This window comes from Capra hircus, chromosome 14, assembly GCF_001704415.2.
Source record: "Capra hircus breed San Clemente chromosome 14, ASM170441v1, whole genome shotgun sequence".
Classification (NCBI taxonomy): Eukaryota; Metazoa; Chordata; class Mammalia; order Artiodactyla; family Bovidae; genus Capra; species Capra hircus.
In genome coordinates this window covers 38190361-38210101 of record NC_030821.1, presented here as the reverse complement: position 1 = coordinate 38210101, position 19741 = coordinate 38190361, and the positions used below count along the sequence as shown (strand labels likewise).

General features: G+C 42.7%; 1 protein-coding gene across 2 annotated transcripts in view; it reads right to left on the bottom strand.

Annotated features, from left to right (window-relative positions):
* ZNF704 (zinc finger protein 704) overlaps positions 1 to 19741 on the bottom strand; it is a 257551-nt gene that overhangs the window by 14412 nt on the left and 223398 nt on the right. For both annotated transcript variants that reach the window (XM_018058379.1, XM_018058380.1), the window contains exons 6-7: positions 12784 to 13051; positions 10129 to 10233 (exon numbers count right to left, since the gene is read on the bottom strand). In XM_018058379.1, coding sequence (XP_017913868.1) covers positions 10129 to 10233; positions 12784 to 13051 — 373 coding nt within the window. The remainder of the gene's footprint in view (positions 1 to 10128; positions 10234 to 12783; positions 13052 to 19741) is intronic.

Here is a 19741-nt window from a genome sequence, read left to right as displayed (position 1 = left end):
GAGTTGAGCTCTCCCTGGTGCCAGACCATGTGTTTAACCTCCTCATGCTCTTGTCTCTCAGCTGTGATGATGGGAGAGTCCCCTTTGCTCTCCATTCCTCTTGCATCTCTCACTTATTCTCTGCATCACCTGCTCACGTAACATTAAATATCTCCCAGCAAATGGGATTCTCAGAAGCTCCACAAAAACTAACAAAAGATAAATGATGTGTCATGTAAATATGCAAGATTGCCATACACAAAAGAGCAAACATTTAATAAACTTAAAAACGTAATCACTGAGAAGCCAGCATGACCACAGGAATACCAGTACTGATCAACAGTCATGTGAACATCCCTAAGCACACTTAAAGAACTGACTTTCTCTAGTATAGGGACCTGGACTTTGTTTTTTTTTTTTCAGTTAAAAATTTGAATGTAAAAGAATGGACATATAAGTGCTATTTTCCCAGTTACAAATTAAAAAAAACACGTAAGAAAAAAAACTAACATTTTAAACCATTGTTGCTATAAGTCTGATTTATTCTGTACCATTGGTCTTCACTTTTATTTTTCCTTTTAAAAAAACTTTATTGTAGTAAGAATACCTAACATGAGGTCTATACTCTTAACAATTTTTTATGTGCACAATACAATACTGTTGACTCTAGATAAAATGTGCAGTAATCTCTAAAGCTTATTCATCTTGCTTAATGGAAACTTCATGTCATTGATGAGTAACTTTCATTTATCCCCTCACCCCAACCCCTGTGGGCTTCCCTGGTGGCTCAAACCATAAAGTATCTGCCGGCAATGCTGGAAATGCAGGTTTGATCCGTGGAGAAGGGAATGGTAACTCACTCCAGTGTTCTTGCCTGAAAGTGAAAGTTGCTCAGTCCTGTCTGACGCTGCGACCCCATGACCTACATAGTCCATGCAATTCTCTAGGCCAGAATACTGGAGTGGGTAGCCTATCCCTTCTCCAGGGGATCTTCCTGACCCTGAAATCAAACCAGGGTCTCCTGCATTGCAGGCAGATTCTTTACCAACTGAGCTATCAGGGAAGCTCCATTCTTCTTGCCTGGAGAATCCCATGGACACAGGAGTCTGGTAGGCTGTAGTCCATGGGGTCACAAAGAGTTGGACACAACTGAACAACTAACGCTTTTTCACTTTCCTAATCCCTAGCAACTATCATTCTACTTTTTGATTTTATGAGTCTGACTATTTTAGATATACCATACACTGTAAATGAAATCATATAATATCATACAATATTTGCCTTTTGGTGACTGATTCATTTCACTTAGCATACTGTCCCTGGGCTTTATCCACATCAGCTTGTGTTTTAGAATTTTCTTCTCTCTCAAGTCTTGAATATTATTTTACTGTATGGAATACATTAGGTTGCTTTCTAAGCATTCAGATTCCTAAGTACCAGTCCAGATATACTGAGAAAATGTCTTGGGATGAGTTTCAGGAATTTACATTTAAAGTCTTTCCCCAAATTCTCATGAAAGTGAAAGTCACTCAGTGTGTCTGACTCTTTGTAACACCATGGACCTGTAGCCTGCCATATTCCTCTGTCCACGGGATTTTCCAGGCAAGAATACTGGAGTGCATTGCCATGCCCTCCTCCAGGGGATCTTCCTGTCCCAGGGATCAAACCCTGGCCTCCTGCATCGCAGGCAAATTTTTACCACTGGAGCCATCACGGAAGCCAAATTCTCAGGCTTATCTACTTTTGAGAACTACTAATTAACACCATGAGAAATACTCCGCTTGTTGAGATCATTATAAGCTCCAAATTTATCTGATACAGTACAAATAATTACTGGAGGAATAAATGAATATGTTAAATAGGGAAGAGCAAAGATGAAAGGGCATTTCAGAGTTCAAAGTCTACAGCAATGGTGTCTTCAGGGAATGACTAGTGGCCAGTATATCTGGTTCTGTCTTGTCCTTGAAATACTAGAGTATCATTGTCCTTTTCTTTTTCATATCAGAATGAGGATTAATTTTCCATTAAAGAATTAATTAACTGACTCTTTACTTTTTGCTAAAGCAGGGGGCATTGAGGGCCAACAGAGGTGAGTAACATTTATAATTTTTTTCATAAAATGAAAGCTGTGGAGCTCAGTGTATGCGTTTGATGTGGATGGGCAGGTTTTTCCAGAAGCAGAGTCCCCACACATCCCCCATCCCGTCGGGATCAGGACGCATGCCTGCGTGCTCCGTCGCTTTAGTTGTGTCAGACTCTTAGGGACCCTGTGCACTGTAGCCCCCCAGGCTCCTCTGTCCATGGGATTCTCCAGGCAACAATACTGGAGTGGGTTGCCATTTCCTCCTCCAGGGGATATTCCCAACCTAGGGATCAACTCCCACCTGTTCTGTCTCCTGCATTGCGGATGGGGTTCTTTACCACTAGTGGAACAGGATGCATATTAGCAAACCAGAGGGAGTGAAGGCTTCAGAGTTTATCCCCACTGTAGATAATCTTACCTCACTCCACCGCAGTCCACGGGGTCGCTAAGAGTCGGACACGACTAGGTGACTTCACTTTCACTTTTCACTTTCATGCATTGGAGAGGGAAATGGCAACCCACTCCAGTGTTCTTGCCTGAAGAATCCCAGGGACGGGGGAGCCTGGTGGGCTGCTGTCTATGGGGTTGCACAGAGTCGGATACGACTGAAGCGACTTAGCAGCAGCAGTAGATAATCTAGAATGTGCTGATATGAATTAAGTGCTCAGGACAATGAAAAAAAAATTTTTTTTAATTATTGTAGAACTTTTAGAATCCCAAGAATACCTCCTTATTCAGTCAGAGAACTGGAAATGTTTAGGTGACATGCCAGGGACACTATTTCCATCAGCTGGGGATAATGTGGAAGGTTCTAAATTTTGCAAAATGGCCATACCCTTTCTGTGTGGGCTGGTATGAGATGGTAAAATGCTCTTCATTCAACAAATATTTATTAGGTTCTCACCATGCCCAGGTGGGTCTAGTGGTAAAGAACCTGTCTGCCAGTGCTGGAGACATAGGAGACTCGGGTTCAATCCCCAGTCCGGGAAGGTCCCCCAGCGGAGGGCACGACAACCCACTCCAGTATTCTTGCCTGGAGAATCCCATGAACAGAGGAGTCTGGCAGGCTGCCGTCCATGGGTTGCAAAGATTGAAGCGATTGAGCATGCACACATGCATGCCCTAGGCACTGTCGACTGTGGGAATTACAGAGCTGAACAAGATAAAATCTCTGCCTCTATAGAGTGTACCTTCTAGTGGGGAGAGAGACAATAAGCACAAAAGAAGTAAGGGCATTTTAGTGATAAGTGCATGAAGAAACCAGAACAGGCTACCAGACCAAGGGTGATGGGAAACATATTTGTTTAGGGTGGTGAGGGAAGGCCTCTTGCATTGGCTACCTTTGATCTACAGGGCACTCTGGGGAAAGGGGAAGCCGAGGGCCAAGACCTCCCAGGTGCAGAGGCCAGTGGGGCTGAAAGTGGGGCTGGGGGAGGTGGCAGGTAGGAGGATGGGAGGTGGTGGATTCAGGTCAGGCCTTGAAGCTGTGATGAGGAATTTCAGTGCCATTCTAAGTGCAAAGGAAGCCAGTGGAACATTTTAATAAAGTGAGACAACTGATTAATGCTTTAGAAAGATCACTCTGGCTCCTTGGATAATGAATTGGAGATAGCCCTGGACAGGGCTAAAGACTACTTAAGAGGCTTTTGCACTAATTTAGGGGGAAAATGCACTGGTGATTTAGATGGCGGTGTGACCGTGGTGGGCAGAAGTGGTTGGATTCATATCCTGTAGAGGCAGAGTCTGGACCCTGCTGACAGATGGGCTACAGGACAGGAAATATGAAGACAAATCTTTAGATGAGTCAGGGATGAATCAAGGGAGTCAAGGATACATCCTAGGTTCTGGCCAGAGAGGATGAAGGGATATGGGTGCCATTTACTGAAATTAAAAAACCTGTGACTTGCTGGGCTTACGGGAGGATGAGGAGCAGATTTAGATGTACTCCAGGAAGAATCCTTCTCTATCGTTTTTATTTCTGCTAATGGCTTTTTTAACTCTGGAGTTGAGGGCACACCTGTTTCGTGTTTAGTCCTGTCCGATGGCAGCCCCTCCCGTTTCACAACAGACCTGGGGTTTCTACAGCCTTCAGTGTAGCAGAAGCCAGGACTCACTTCACATACCAGCATGTGGCTCAGTTCTATGGGAGGATGAACACAACCTAACTCGTGAGCTTTCCTGGAGACTTTTAACATCAACACGATCGTGTTTTGGAGTCTTATGTTAACCGGGGCTGAGGGTGGGAAAGTCAAAGGGAGAAACTGGCAGAGGGGGTCTGCCAGCATTTATTCAGTGCTTGCAAATGTGAAAGATGGGCCACTGGGTTATTTATAATCTCTTTTAATCTTCAGCAAAAAGCCTGAAAAATAAGCACTATCTGCATTTTGTAGGTAAAATAATTTAGGCTTGGGGCAGGGAATTGGCTTACATGGATCTCAGAGTTAAAAGCAGCAGCAGTTAATTTCCTAAGAACTTGTTAAGCTAAGTACCTTCCCCCATGTTATCTAATTTAATCCTCATAATGACCCTGGATAAGCAATGCTATCACTTCCACTTTATAGACGAGGAGATGGAGAGGGTAAGGAAGTGGCTGAGGCCACGCAGTTAGTAAACAGTGGAGCACTGGCTGTCTGACACTCAGGGATCTTGGTATTTGGTTCTGAATGGTGCTAACGCCCTGTTTTCTGGTGTCTTCCAACCTGCCTCATCAATGATGACAATAATGTGTGCCCTGGAAAACATGATTTCAGCTCTCTTTCCCAATGGCTTCCATATTCTGTATTTATTTGTTTTATATCTTAACTTTTAAAGTTCTATTTGGGGACTTGTTTTATAAAGTATATAGCATACTTGGAGAGAGTACTATGTGGTGTTACTTCTAAATTAATAAAACGGGCTGCTGCTGCTGCTAAGTCACTTCAGTCGTGTCTGACTCTGTGCGACCCCATAGATGGCAGCCCACCAGGCTCCCCCATCCCTGGGATTCTCCAGGCAAGAACACTGGAGTGGGTTGCCATTTCCTTCTACAATGCATGAAAGGGAAAAGTGAAAGTGAAGTCGCTCAGTCGTCTCTGACTCTTTGCTACTCCATGAATCACAGCACGCCAGGCCTCCCTGTCCATCACCAACTCCCGGAGTTCACCCAGACTCATGTGCATCGAGTCGGTGATGCCATCCAGTCATCTCATCCTCTGTCATCCTCTTTTCCTCCTGCCCCCAGTCCCTCCCAGCATCAGGGTCTTTTTCAACTCTTCACATGAGGTGGCTAAAGTATTGGAGTTTCAGCTTCGGCATCAGTCCTTCCAATAAAGAACTCTAAATTACAGTCTGCAAAAATTATGGCTGATTTCTCCCATATGTTGAGTATATCTGTGTTATATGAGTCAGTCCCAACGAGGAGAATCCACTTTCTCTACCCTCTGTTTAATAGCAATGAGATACATCACAGATAACAACACTAGTAAGTTTTACTCAACATCAACCAATGCCAAGCATTGTGCTTGAAAATACAACAATACAAGGTAGTGGTCGTACAGCTAAGTTGAAGGCATTGCTTAAGAGAGGTACTATGACTGACTGGCTAGAGGTCACAGCTTGTAAATGCCAGAGTTAGTATTTGCCTCACATCAGTTCAGTAATGGGCTTCCCCAGTGGCTCAGTGATAAAGAATTCGCCTGTAACGCAGGCGATGCTGGCAGGAGATGTGGGTTTGAACCCTGGGTCAGAAAGATCCTCTGGAGAAAGGAAATGGCAACCCTCTCCAGTATTCTTGCCTGGAAAATCCCAATCCATGGGGTTGCAAAAGAGTCGGACATGACTGGGCAACTAAACAAAAACAAAAGCAGTAATGCAGATATTACTGCTTTTGTTTGATGCTGGGAGGGATTGAGGGCAGGAGAAAGGGACGACAGAGGATGAGATGGCTGGATGGCATCACTGACTCGATGGGGGTGAGTCTGAGTGAACTCCGGGAGTTGGTGATGGACAGAGGCCTGGCGTGCTGGGATTCTTGCGGTCACAAAGAGTTGGACACGACTGAGCGACTGAACTGAATGCAGATATGTCCTTCTGCAAATATGTTGGAGAAATTTCTTTTCTTGTGATTTTCTATCTCTCAAATGGAAAAAAGGCTCCCGTCTTGGTTTTAATTTCTTCTAACAATTTTGAATCCTCCATCCAAGTGTTAAAAAAAAAAACAACAGCTAACGAGCTAATAAGCACTATTTCAGGTCTGGAGACGATCTCTGGCCTGAAGCCTCTAGGCGTGGCCCTTGGATAGCAGATTGATTAGCTTCTACTTACTTGCATGGGGCCTATTATAGACCACATTTTGTGCAGTCCAACCTTCACATAGCGAAGCCCTAATTCTCACTGTATTTGGAGATGGAGCCTTTAAGGGAGTAATTAAAGGTATGTGCTGCATGTGTGCTAAGTTGCTTCAGTAATGGCCAACTCTTTGTGAGCATATGAAGTATAGCCCACCAGGCTCCTCTGTCCAAGGGATTTTCCAGGCAAGATGCTGACTGGGTTGCCATGCCCTCCTCCAGGGGATCTTCCTGACCCAGGGATGGAACCTGCATCTCTTAGGTCTCCTACATTGGCAGGTGAGTTCTTTACCACTAATTCCACCAAATGAATTCAAAAGAGTGGGACCCTGATCCAATAGGATTAGTGTTCTTATAAGAAGGGACACCAAATGGCTCTCTCTCCATCTCCCCATCTCCAAAAGAAAAGGCCATGTGGTGACATATTGAGAAGGTGGCCCCTGACAAGTCAGCAGGAGGGCCTTCACTGGGAATTGGGTCAGCTAGCACATTGGTCTGAGATTTCTGGCCTCCAGAACTGTGAGAAAATAAATGTGGGTTGTTTAAACCACCCAGTCTGTTATTATGGCAGACTAGCACAGGGGCCAAGAGCTCTCAGTTTTCTGCCCTGAGAAGACAGGGAAAGAAAGGAAAATAATTAGAAGAAAAGAGGAGTCACTGGGGAAAAACAGGTCAAGAAAGCTGTAATTAACCATGGTCTTCTCCCTACCCTATGCCCATAGCCTTGGGCTAGAAAAGACTGAACCTATAGTTACGTTTGTGAATATGCAGATCGACTTTCTCAGCTATACACCTCTGGGAAGAAGTCTTACCCAGGGAACTTATTAAAGCCTCCAATTCAGGAAGTCCAGTGTAGGCAAATGAATAAATAAAATTCTGCAAACCTTGGGATTTCACAGAAGGAGATTATTTCTACTTTCTACGAAGTGTATGAAAGCATCTCCTCTTCAATACTAGGTCTCAAAGACAGGGGAGAAAAGGAAATCTTAAATGGGGTTGACAACCTCAGGGTACTTGCTTTTGAGTAAAACAAGAAATGCGTTCATTAAAGAGGATTGGCTACCCACTCCAGTATTCTTGCCTGGAGAATTCCATGGACAGAGGGCTACAGTCCATGGGGGTCACAAAGAGTTGGACGTGACTGAGTAACTAACACTTTCACTTTCAATAAAATGGCAACTGCTCTGTTCATCAGTTTGGATAAAGTTGAAGCCACCCCTAATACTAGTGCCTTATCATTGGAAACTTTTAGAGCTTTTGTCTGAAAACTCTATTACACAAATGTGGGAGGTGGGGATTCACGTGTTCTCAGAGTCAGCCTGGCTTCGCGTCTTCTAAGGGTGGGACTAGCACCTGTGGAGAATTCAGGGACGGTTACTGGCACCCAGTCAGTGGACATGTGACAGTCCTAGGCTAGAAGGTGTGGAGTTGTGAGATCCAGCCCCCAGTGTAAGTGGGCAGACAGCAAGCAGCTACTTTTTCACTCTTTTAAAAAAGGACATGCTTGAGAGTAGGACACCATGAAGAACACGTTGAGTAGTAAACCTTCTTGTTATCTTTCTAGAATAAAACAAAAGCCTTGGAAAAGGGCAGCATTCCCTACTCCCTTACCTTTATTTTTAAATAGTAATGGCAAGCTTGACTGCTAAAGCCAGCTAAAATCAGATAGATTGGGAATTCTCTGGTGAACGAATAAATGAGTAGCTCACATAGGATTTTAGTGGGAATCTACTTAACTCAGTTATTCTACATACTTTCTGTCAAAGCTCTAGTCCAGGATGTCCCTGGTAACCAATCGAGAGTGAAGTGAGGAACTCTGAAAAATCTAGGACCTTGACAGGAGGGCCGAGACATCCATAGAGAGAGAAGTCTTAAGCTTTGCTTGTTGAGAGATCAACAAGAGGGAACTTCACTGGTGTCCTGCTGTGTCAGCCACTTAGGAGATTCAGGGGACTTAACACTAGTGAAAACCACTCACCGTGACGTCACTTTATTTCAAAAGGAAATGATTTAATTAATAGAACAAAGAGGAAAATACTCCATTTGGGCTGATAGAAGAGGTAACTTGAAAGGAAATCTGAACTGCAATGTTCTGTCTACATGCTGTACTTATTTTTTCACCAGATGAGCAATGTGGGGTATGTTCCCGAAAATTCAGCTCTAATCAAAGACAGGAGTGAACAGAATTCAGAAGAGCAGGTCTCTGTAATTCTACGTTTGGAGCTGCCTCTCTGGGTTAGAAGGGTAGTCTCAAATGTCATATTGAGAGCCACTCTGGTCTTTTTATGTCTATCCAAAAAAAAAAAAAAAGTTGCCAGAAAGGCTGACACCCACCTTGGGGGAATTATTGTTCTTGCCAGAAGCAAAACTAATACCTCCACATCTAATCTCTTCTTTTTAAATGTTTGTAACAAGGTCATACATCGTATTCTTGTTCTTTGAGACCAACCAGCAGTTCCCACTCTTCATAAAGCAGGCACCTTTCATAATTACTCCAGATCCACCATACTGCTTAAAAATCCAATTCTAGGAGTATTTTCTGGAAGCCACAGATTTTCAAATTGCTGCCAGCAGGATGCTTTTTTATTGTTGGCTATTTCTCTAAGGAATTTAATAAATATTCTTTGACAGAGCACAGCATAATTGATTGAGCCACTTTCATTTTTATCAGCTCCACAGGAGGCCTTAGTATTTGCTGGAAACCTCTGGGAGTTGCCAGCAGTTGCAATAAGAAGCTTTTGTGAGGTCCTTGGGGAGGGGGTGGAGAGGAGAAAATAAGGTTAATATCTATTATCATAAGCCACTTTCTGAACCTTATCAGGAGTTGTAAACCCCTGAGCATGAGGAGTGTGGAGGTCTATGGATATTCCGTGATAAGCTGTAAAAGACTCAATATCTTCTAAGTGAATAGTTGAGAATCAAGTAAATTCATGGTGAATTTTCAGACAGTATTTAATATGTCAAATCAATTCTAAAATAATCCTTAAATCCAACAGCATATTTCAATACTCATTTATTTGCAAATTACCCATCAGCATGGATTATTTAGGCTTTGGAAGAAAAAAGTTGATTTCAATTTCTACTATCTGCACTTTCAAAATGACATACCCACAAACAATAATTTCAAAGTCAAATTGTATACAGTTGAAAGAAAAAGTGAAAGTGTTAGTCGCTTAGTCGTGTCCGACTCTTTGTGACCCCATGGACACAGTAGTTCACCAGGCTCCTCTATCCATGGAATTCTCCAGGCAAGAATATTGGAGTGAGTAGCCTTTCTCTTCTCCAGGGGATCTTTCTGACCAAGAGATCAAACCCAGGCAGATTGCAGGCAGATTCTTTACCATCTAAGCCACCAGAGAGCTCATAATGATATATGCTATTTACCTGTAGAGTCTCTTTCTTTTATCTTTGGGGTCTGAGTTCAACTATTAATTTTATAAAGCCTTTAGGAAACATACAAATACACCACCCATACAAAAAAATCTTGATATATTTCCAACAAGTTGTTTATCAACAGATGAAACTGTCTTTTACTTTCTAAAATTCCAGTCAAAACACCTTTTCACAGAAAAGTTGGGCTAGTCTGGACCACAGGATAGCTTGCTGAGTTTACAAATATCACTTAAAAAAAATTATTCTGGCATTCCAATTTTTGTCTTTTTCTTGCATGTTTCTACAATTTGTTCTCTAAATGTGTACTTGGCTTTGACCAGATTTCTGGCTTTTTGCTTTTCCACTTACTGGAATGCCTGTGAAGGTGACTGGAGGAGACTGCCAAGAAATGCTGAAGCTGCTGCCATTGGGGGTGAACTTGGCTGCTCCTGGAATGGTCACAGGGGGTGTGGCCTATCAAATAGAAAACAGAGAAAGTCATTTTGAAAGAATATTTCTCCTTGGAGTCTTAAGCTGTCATGACCAAAATAAGGCTTTGGAAATAATCTCAGCTTTATTAATGACAAAATTATAATAGGAGGAGATTAAACACAGTTAAAGAAAGTAGCTAGAGATAAACTTTTTATACATCTAAGCAATCTCAGGTATAGGAGGAGAAGGTTTTTGGCTGCTGATTTCTGAATAGAGATTTGATTATACACACACATACCTATCTTAGGACATCTGTGAGATATAATTCCTTGTTATCAAGTTGGGAGATCAGCTTTTTATAAGTGATGGTAGGCTGTCAATTACATTTTGGGAAGGTTATTTGGAAATACATGTCAAAATTCTTAGTGTTCTGTACACTAGCTATTTCACTTCTAGAATTTATTCTAAAGAAATGGACACAAGGATGTGCATTGCAGAACTATGTATTATATATTTTTAAAAAAACTGGAAACACATAGGGAAAATGATGCTGAAGAATGCTCATTGGCATGGGAAAATGTTCATGAGATATCAAGTGGAAACAGCAAAGCACAGGGAAACAGTACTGTAATAGATTCCATTTTTAAATGCGCACATAGAACAGTCCTGAAGGACCTACCAAAAATGTGAACCAAGGGGCTTTCCTGTTGTTGGAGCTTGGGATGGATTTTCTTTCTTTGCTCACGTTTTTAATATCTTTATGTTAGAACACTTATATCTATAGACAGAAAAATCCCAATGCTGTGAATCTATAGTTTGGAAGGAACTTCTAGATCCCTTAGTGTATGTTCCAACTCTCATTATATACATAAGAAAAATAATTTAAGTTGGTTCAAGCCCATGCTTTTGGACCTAAATGCAATACTGACAAACAAGAACGAAGGGATGAATTATCCTTTTTGAATAGAAGAGTCAGGAATGAAAGCTGCGGCACCAACTAATTTAATAATTAGCACTATTCCATTGCTCTTGAATTGAAGTCTACTTAATAAATGGCTGAATGACTTCTCTACAGGGTTAGTTTGTCTACTTTTATAAATATAGTTGCTAGTGGCAATGGTTTTGTAAATGGCACCATTGGAAAATATTTTGGCAATACATAGCTGTTCATGCTGTATCCTGCTGCTACTGCTGCTAAGTCACTTCAGTCGTATCCGACTCTGTGTGACCCCATAGACGGCAGCCCACCAGGCTCCCCCGTCCCTGGGATTCTCCAGGCAAGAACACTGGAGTGGGTTGCCATTTCCTTCTCCAACCCACGAAAGTGAAAAGTGAAAGTGAAGTCGCTCAGTCGTGTCCGACCCTCAGCGACCCCATGGACTGCAGCCTTCCAGGCTCCTCCATCCATGGGATTTTCCAGGCAAGAGTACTGGAGTGGGGTGCCATTGCCTTCTCCGCATGCTGTATCCTAAGATGCAATAATTACTCTCTGGAAATTCAATGGGGGAAAAAAAAACAAACTACTGGCATGGAAGTGTCCTCACTAGCCTTATTGATGATAATTAAAAAGTAGATACCTAACATAAGAGAAAGAAACAACAAATGTTTTAATTGAATTCAGTCATATATTCAGTTCTACGGAGAGTGTTTATAAACAAGAGTGGAAGAACACAAATTACAAATATGTACAGGAGAGTTTTCTTTTAAAAAGTTACATAAAGTAGCTGAAAATTATGGGAAAACTGTTTTTTTTTTTTATTTGAGCATATTGAAATTTTATTAAATCGACACTTAAAAGAGTTCAGAATTGCTGGGGGAGGAAGGCGCTTTAGCTGTGTCCTGTATTTGCAGGATTTGTCTCTAAGGCCTTAACAGACTTTAGAGTGAGGCAGAATCACCTGGAGGGTTTGTTAAACACAGGCTGCTCGGCCTCACCCCTTGCTCCTGGTCTGCAGGTCTGGGAATGTAAATTTCTAACAAGTTCCCAGGTGATGCTGACACTGTTGATCTGCCGAACACTGACAACCATGGCTCCAGCCCGAGAGAGTTAGTTACCAATTCAGAGAGGCAGGGCACAAAGTCCTGGATCTGCAGCACAGGATGAGGCTGTCATTGTGCCAACGCTTTTCAAAGTTCATCTTTTCATTTATTTAACTTTTTTATCTAACAAGTACTCACATCATGTGCCAGGCACCCTCCTGAGAGTGTTACAATATTAAGGATTTTAATCCTCATAACAACTTCTCAGGGATCAGATCTTCAGTCAGTACTGGGAAGTTCAAGAACACCCTAGGGTCCAATTTGCATGAGATTTTGGCTTTAAAAGGAGAAAAAAGGCAAATTCTGCTACTGGGCTCTCCTGGATGCTGTTTTTCCACTGAGCTATCCTTTACTCACCCTGGAATAGGAAATGGCAACTCACTCCAGTGTTCTTGCCTGGGGAATCCCATGGATAGAAGAGCCCGATGAGCTACAGTCCATGGGGTTACAAAGAGTCAGACACAACAGTAACAATCCTTAACTCACAGGTCAGAATGCTACTGCTTTTGGTTAGGAGTAAAGTGATTACTCTCATGATCCCTGGCCAGTCACCTGGTAAGCGTGGTCAGTATGCACGAGGTAGAGGGTGGTGGGAGCAGAGCGGCTCAAGGGTGTCATCAGTTTTGTCTCGGTTTTGGCACAAGGAGTCTCTGTTCGGCTGGAATCTGGGATGGGAAAAGTAGGAGGCGAAGCCAGGGACTGGGAGGGTGAAACCGGGGCCAGGCTGCTCAGACCGTCTGCCACGGAGTCTGTGTTGAGCTTGATCTCAGTGTAGTAGAAGTCTTCTTCTCCATCACTGTAGTCAGACTCCCCAACACGCCTAATGCAAAAGAGAGCAAAGCAATCCTACTCACCCACACTGCTTTCTTGCCTTGAGATCTTGTACATGCTGTTCCTTCTGTCTGGAATGCTTTTCCTCTGTCCTGTCTGCTTGGCAAACTTCTACTTATCCTGCAACTGTCCACTTCTGGGGTAAGCCTTCCTTGCTATCTTAAAGCAACTGACTCAACTAATCAACCAATCAATCAATTACTCAAAAAAAATTTATTGAGAGTCTACTATGTCTAGGCACTTCTTTAGGAACCCAATATTAGAGTGAACAAAACAGATTCTGCCCTGATGGAACGTACAGTCTAGTGGGAGAGGCAGACCAGAAACTTGTAACAGAACACATCAAAAATAAATAATAATATCCCGAGGAACAAACCTGCCTAAGGAGGTAAAAGACCTGCATTTGGAAAACTATCGGACACTGATGAAAGAAACTGAAGACAACACAAACAGATGGAAAAATACACCATGTTATTGGATAGGAAGAATTAATATTGTTAAAATGACCATGCTCTCCAGGGCAATCTACAGAGTCAATGCAATTCCTATTAAAATACCAATGACATTTTTCATTGAACTAGAACAAATAATTTTAAAAGTGGTCTGAAAACACAAAAGACTCCAAATAGCTAAAAGAATCTTGAGAAAGAACAGAGCTGAAAGAATCATGCTCCCTGACTTCTGACTATACTGTAAAATTACAGTAAACAAATCAGTATGGTACTGGCATAAAGGGGGTTCCCAGGTGGCTCAGTGGGTAAAGAATCCACCTGCAGTGAAGGAGATACAGCAGCCACAGGTTTGATTCCTGGGTCAGGAAGATCCCCTGGATAAGGGCATGGCAATCCACTCTAGCATTTTAGTTTGGAGAATCCCATGGACAGAGGAGCGTGGTAGGCTACAGTCCGTAGGGTCTCAAAGAGTCGGACAAGACTGAACTGACTAAGCATGCCTGCACTGGCATAAGAACATATTTATAGATCAATGGAACAGAATAGAGAGCCCAGATATAGGCTTACACACTATGGTCCCTTAATCTATGACAAAGGAGGCTAGAATATACAATGGAGAAACGGTAGTCTCTTCCACATATGTTGCTGGGAAAACTGGACAGCCACATGTAAATGAATGAAATTAGAACATTCTTTAACACCATATACAAAAATAAACTCAAAATGGATTAAAGACCTAAATGTAAGACATTACATCACAAAACTGCTAAAAGAAAACATAGGCATGGCACTCTTTGACAGCTATTGCAGCAACATATTTTTTTAAGTCTGTCTCCTAAAGCAAAGGAAATAAAAGCAAAAATAAGGAAATTGGACCAGATTAAACTTAACAACTTTTGCACAGCAAAGGAAACTATCAACAAAGTGAAAAGACTAATGAATGGGAGAAAATATTTTCAGAGGACATGACCAATAAGGGGTTAATATTCAAAATATATAAATAGCTCATTAACTCAACATTAAAACAACAAACAATTCTATTTAAAAAATGAGCAGAAGAACTAAATAGACTTTTTCCCAAAGAGGACATGCAGGTGGCCAAAAAAGATGAAAAGATGCTCTACATCACTATCAGGGAAATGGAAATCAAACCAATAATACCAACAATGAAATGATACCTTACACCTGTCAGAATGGCTATCATCAAAAAGAACACAACAAATGCTGATGAGAATGTGGAGAAAAGGCAGCTCTTATACACTGTTGGTGGGAAGGTAAACTGGTGCAGTCACTGCGGAAAATAGTATGGAGGTTTCTTTAAAATCTAAAAATAGAACTACCATATAACCTAGCAATTCCACTCCTGGGTATATAGCTGAAAAAAAAAACCCAGAAACATCAATTTGAAAAAATACATGCACCCTGATATTCATAGCAGCATTATTTATAATTGCCAAGATATGGAAACAACCTAAGTGTCCATCAACATACGATTAGATAAAGAAGACGCTACACACACACACACACACACACACACACACACACACACACACACACTGGTGGCTCAGATGGTAACAAATTTGCCAGCAATGCAGAAGGCCCGAATTTGATCCCTGGGTTAGGAAGATCCCTTGAAGAAGGAAATAGCAACCCACTCCAGTATTCTTGCCTGGAGAATTCCATGGACAGAGGAGCCTGGCAGGCTACAGTCCATGGTGTTGTAAACAGTCTGACACTATTGAGCTACTCACACACACACACACATATACACACACTCATACTACTCATGCATAAAGAATGAAATTTTGCCATTGTAACAACATGAATGGACTTAGAGGGTATTATGCCAAGTGAGATAAGTCAGACAGAGAAAGACAAATATATTACTTGTATGTGGAATCTAAAAAATACAACAAACTAGTGAATGTGACAAAAAAGAAACAGATATAGAGAACAAACCAGTAGTTAAGGAGAGGAAGGGGAAGCATAGGGGTAGAGGACTAAGAGGTATAAACTATTATGGATAAAATAAACTACAAGGATGTATGTATGTATGTGAAAGTTGCCCAGTTGTGTCCAACTCTTTGTGACCTCATGGACTATAGTCTGCCAGGCTTCTCTGTCCATGGTATTCTCCAGGCAAGAATACTCGAGTGGGTAGCCATTCCCTTCTCTAGCAGATCTTCTCAACCCAGGGACCAAACACAGGTCTCCCCATTGCAGGTGAATTCTTTACTGTCTGAACCACCAGGGAAGCCCAAGAATACTGGAGTGGGTAGCCTATCCCTTCTCCAGCAGATCTTTCCAACCCAGAAATTGAACTGCAGTCTCCTGCATTGCAGGCGGATTCTTTACCAGCTAAACTACAAGACTGTATTATTGTAAAACACAGGGCATATAGCCAAAATTTTACAGTAAATATAAATGGACTATAATTGTAAAAAATTGTGAATTACCACACAGTACGTGTGCAACTTATATAATATTATTCATTAACCATAAGTCAATTTAAAAAAAGTAAACCCATAAAGAAACATATTTAATACGTTCAGTTCAGTTCAGTCGCTCAGTCGTGTCCGACTCTTTGCGACCCCATGAATCGTAGCAGGTAGTGATAAATCCCAGAAAGAAAAATTAAGCAGCATTAAGAGCACCCTTAATCAGGGCAAGCGATGGGGGACATTATTTTATTTTATTTTATTTTTTTTTGGGGGGGGGACATTATTTTAAATAGAGTATTCATAGGAAGACTCTCTGAGGAGATGACAGTTGAGCAGAGGTCTCAATGAGGTGAGGGAAAAACCCTTGTGGGAACTATGGGAAAAGAATGCACAGAACCCCACGGTGGGCTGGCTTGTTGCTTTCTGAGAAGGACAAAGAGGTAGGTGGCTGGTGCTCAGGCAAAGAGTGATGGGAGAAGGATGGGAAGGAGGGCAGAGACCCAGTGGCACAGGGCTTTGTAGCCCTGGGGAAAAACTTGGTAATTTGTTCTGAATATGATGGAAGCCTCTGGGGATTTTGAAGAATCTAGGTTGCTTGTTATTTTTATTTTTTAAAATTGACGTATAGTAAGTACAGTTAATTTACAATGTTGTGTTAGTTTCAGGTGTACAGCAAAGTGCCATATGTGTGTGCATGTGTGTGGGTATTCTTTTTCAGGTTTGTTTCCATTATAGGTTACCACAGGATATTGAGTATAGTTCCCTGCACTATACAGTAAGTCCTTGTGGTTTATCTGTTTTATTCACAGTAGTGTGTATTTGTTAATCCCAAGCTCCTAATTTATCTCTCCCGATTCCACCCCTTCCTCTTCTATGCCCTTTGAGAACCATAAATTTGTTTTCTAATGCCATCTAATGCCATTTGCAACATGGCTGGACCTAGATATTATCACATTAAGTGAAGTAAGATGGAGAAAGACAAATATCATATTCTACCACTTTTATATGGAATCTAAAAACAATGATACCAATGAACTTATCTACAAAACAGAAACAGACTCACAGACATAAGTTACTTTTAAAAGGCTCACCCTGGCCATTGTCTGGAGAAAGAACAGAGGATAGGAGGGCAAGAGGAATGGGAGCCAGTGAGCAGGCTGGGGAGCGGCTGACAGTGGCCGGGCTAGAGGTAGGGGCACAAGTGACCTGAGCTCTCAAACTGGAGACTTCTTTTGAGTGACAGGCATTAGGATTAAGCTTCAAACAATTAAATCCTCTGAGCTCCCTTTGAAGAAGTAGAAGTGAAAGTCGCTCAGTGTGTCCGATTCTTTGCGATCCCCTGGAATTCTCCAAGAGGTCGCACTGGAGTGGGTAGACGTACCCTTCTCCGGGGGATCTCACCAACCCAGGGATCGAACCCAGGTCTCCCACATTGTAGGAGGATTCTTTACCAGCTGAGCCATCAGGGAAGCCCAAGAATGCTGCAGTGGGTTGCCATTCCCTTCTCCAGGGAACCTTTCCCACCCAGAGATCGAACCCAGGTCTCCTGCATTGTAGGCAGATTCTTTACCAACTGAGCCACCAGGGAATTACTTTGAAGTGTGTTCATTTCAATTCACTTTATTTATTTAATGATTTGGTACATTTCTGTAATTTTTTTAAACCTCTGTTGCCTCCCTAAGACAGATTCTTTAGGCTGTGTCTTGTTCATTTTTGTTTAATAGATACCACATGTTTCAGTGCATCTGGCATACAGTAGGTGCCTGTTAAATGCTGAACGGATGAAAGAAAGAAGCCGATGCTGTAGCACAGTGATTACCAACATGAATTCTGGAGTTACATTGCTGGGGTTTGAATCCTGACACCTCCCAGCTGCCTGTGTAATTTTAGCAGCCTGTGCCCTTATATAAAGCAGCACAGCGCAGCTGGCCTTCCGTGTCCACCGGGAGCCTACTAAACACAGTACTTAGAGGTGTAGCACGCTCACGTGTAAGAAGCACTAAATGTTTATTAAATGAAAATAAGGCTGATGCTAGAAAGACTCAGTGTTTACTATCACCAGGAAAAGTATCTTCTGGTGCTTTCACAGGTTCTTTTGAGACACAGAAAATTGTGCTTTTCCACAGTAAGTTTTGTGTAAAAGAAAATAACTGTCAAGGGTGTGTGTGTGGGGGTGGGGGGGGCTCAGTCGTGTCCAACTCTTTGCAATCCCATGAACTGTAGCCTACCAGGCTCTTTTGTCCATGGGATTTTCCAGGCAGGAATACTGGAGTGGGTTGCCATGCCCTCCTCCAGGGGATCTTTCCCACCCAGGGATCGAAGCAGCGTCTCTTGCATCTCCTGCACTGGTAGGCGGATTCTTTACCACTGTACCACGTGGGAAGCCTGTCAAATAACTAGTATTTGTTGGATTTGAGGATTTCTAGGGAAATGATACATATTCTTGCACCCGGTTTTATGGGATGGGATCTGTAAATCTTCCTTTCCTGGGGCATCTCCAAGTTTCATGACCATATCTGGCAGGAGCAGGGCACTGACTCAGAATAAACTTTTTTCCCACCGACAATCCCTGTACAGAACCTAAAATACAAATCTCCCTTTCTCCTGGGCCTTTCTGTTCAGCCAGATCAGCGGCTTCTCCCAGCCTGGCTCCGTTTCCCCTGAGCTCTCTGGCTGAGGCGTCTAGGGAGGTGTCTGCTCCGTATCAGGTCAGGCAGGGCTTGGCTCTCCTACAAGCAAAGCATCAAAGACCCCAGAGAGTGGGCCGAAGAACGCGCATCTGTTCTATTTCTGTCCCCACCTCCTCTCCAGGAAAGGGTGAGCCGAGTCCCTGCCGGCTGCCGAGTGCTGCTAATAGACACGCAGGCCTGGGGAACATCATGTGTCCTACACGGGGATAAATCAGGATCAGCCCCTGGTGTGTAAGAACGGAGTGAGAATTAAGAGAAAAACAGAATACTTCTTATGCTGGTGTGGTGTGCCCTGCAGCTCTATCAGACGCAAGATACATATTTTGGGGCTTGGGCTATGCTCCCTTCTTCTTCATAAGCCAATCAACATTCATTAAAAACTGCCGCATCCTCCTATAGGCTCCCAGGCTCATTCCTGGGCAGTGGCTGGCAGAGATGGGGATTCTAGCTCATCAAGGCCGTGTGAAGCATGCAGAGTAGAAAGGGAATCCCAGGGAAGCAAATACAGCGCCTGCTGTACTTGAATTTCACCCACCAGGAGAGCACCCTGGAAGCTCAAAAGAAAATCATGTGATGCCACTCACAGTCTGTAAACACATGGATAGGGTATGTGTTTCTGTGTGGTGCTGAATACGATTTGACTTTTAGGGCAGATGGACTTTAAAACAAAGACCTCCAGCTCCTGATTCTAGCTTCAGGAAGCTCTTTCTAAATGTTCAGATAACTGAGTTATTTACACTGTGAGCTGTCCTGATGGTGAGAGTTGAGGGAAGATGCTGTGGAGTGTCCTTCCCTGAAGGAGTGGGTTCTGTGTGGGGTTTCTTGGAGGGTAGGGTGGACCCTCTGGCTAGTGGAGCAGAAGCCCTGCTTTGCTGGGCCACGACCATGGTGCTTGGTGATTTTTCACATGCCATGCCCTGGAAGGGTCTGGCTATGTCCCCAGAATCCCCAGCCTATGGGTGAGGGAGCTGGATTCCTGCTTCTCTCCAGCCATAGCAGGAGCTCACCCACAGGAATCAGCAAAATCACCTTGGAACCCATTCTTGTTTTCTATCACTTTTTATGGATGATGTCTTCCCTAAATTTATCCTTGGCT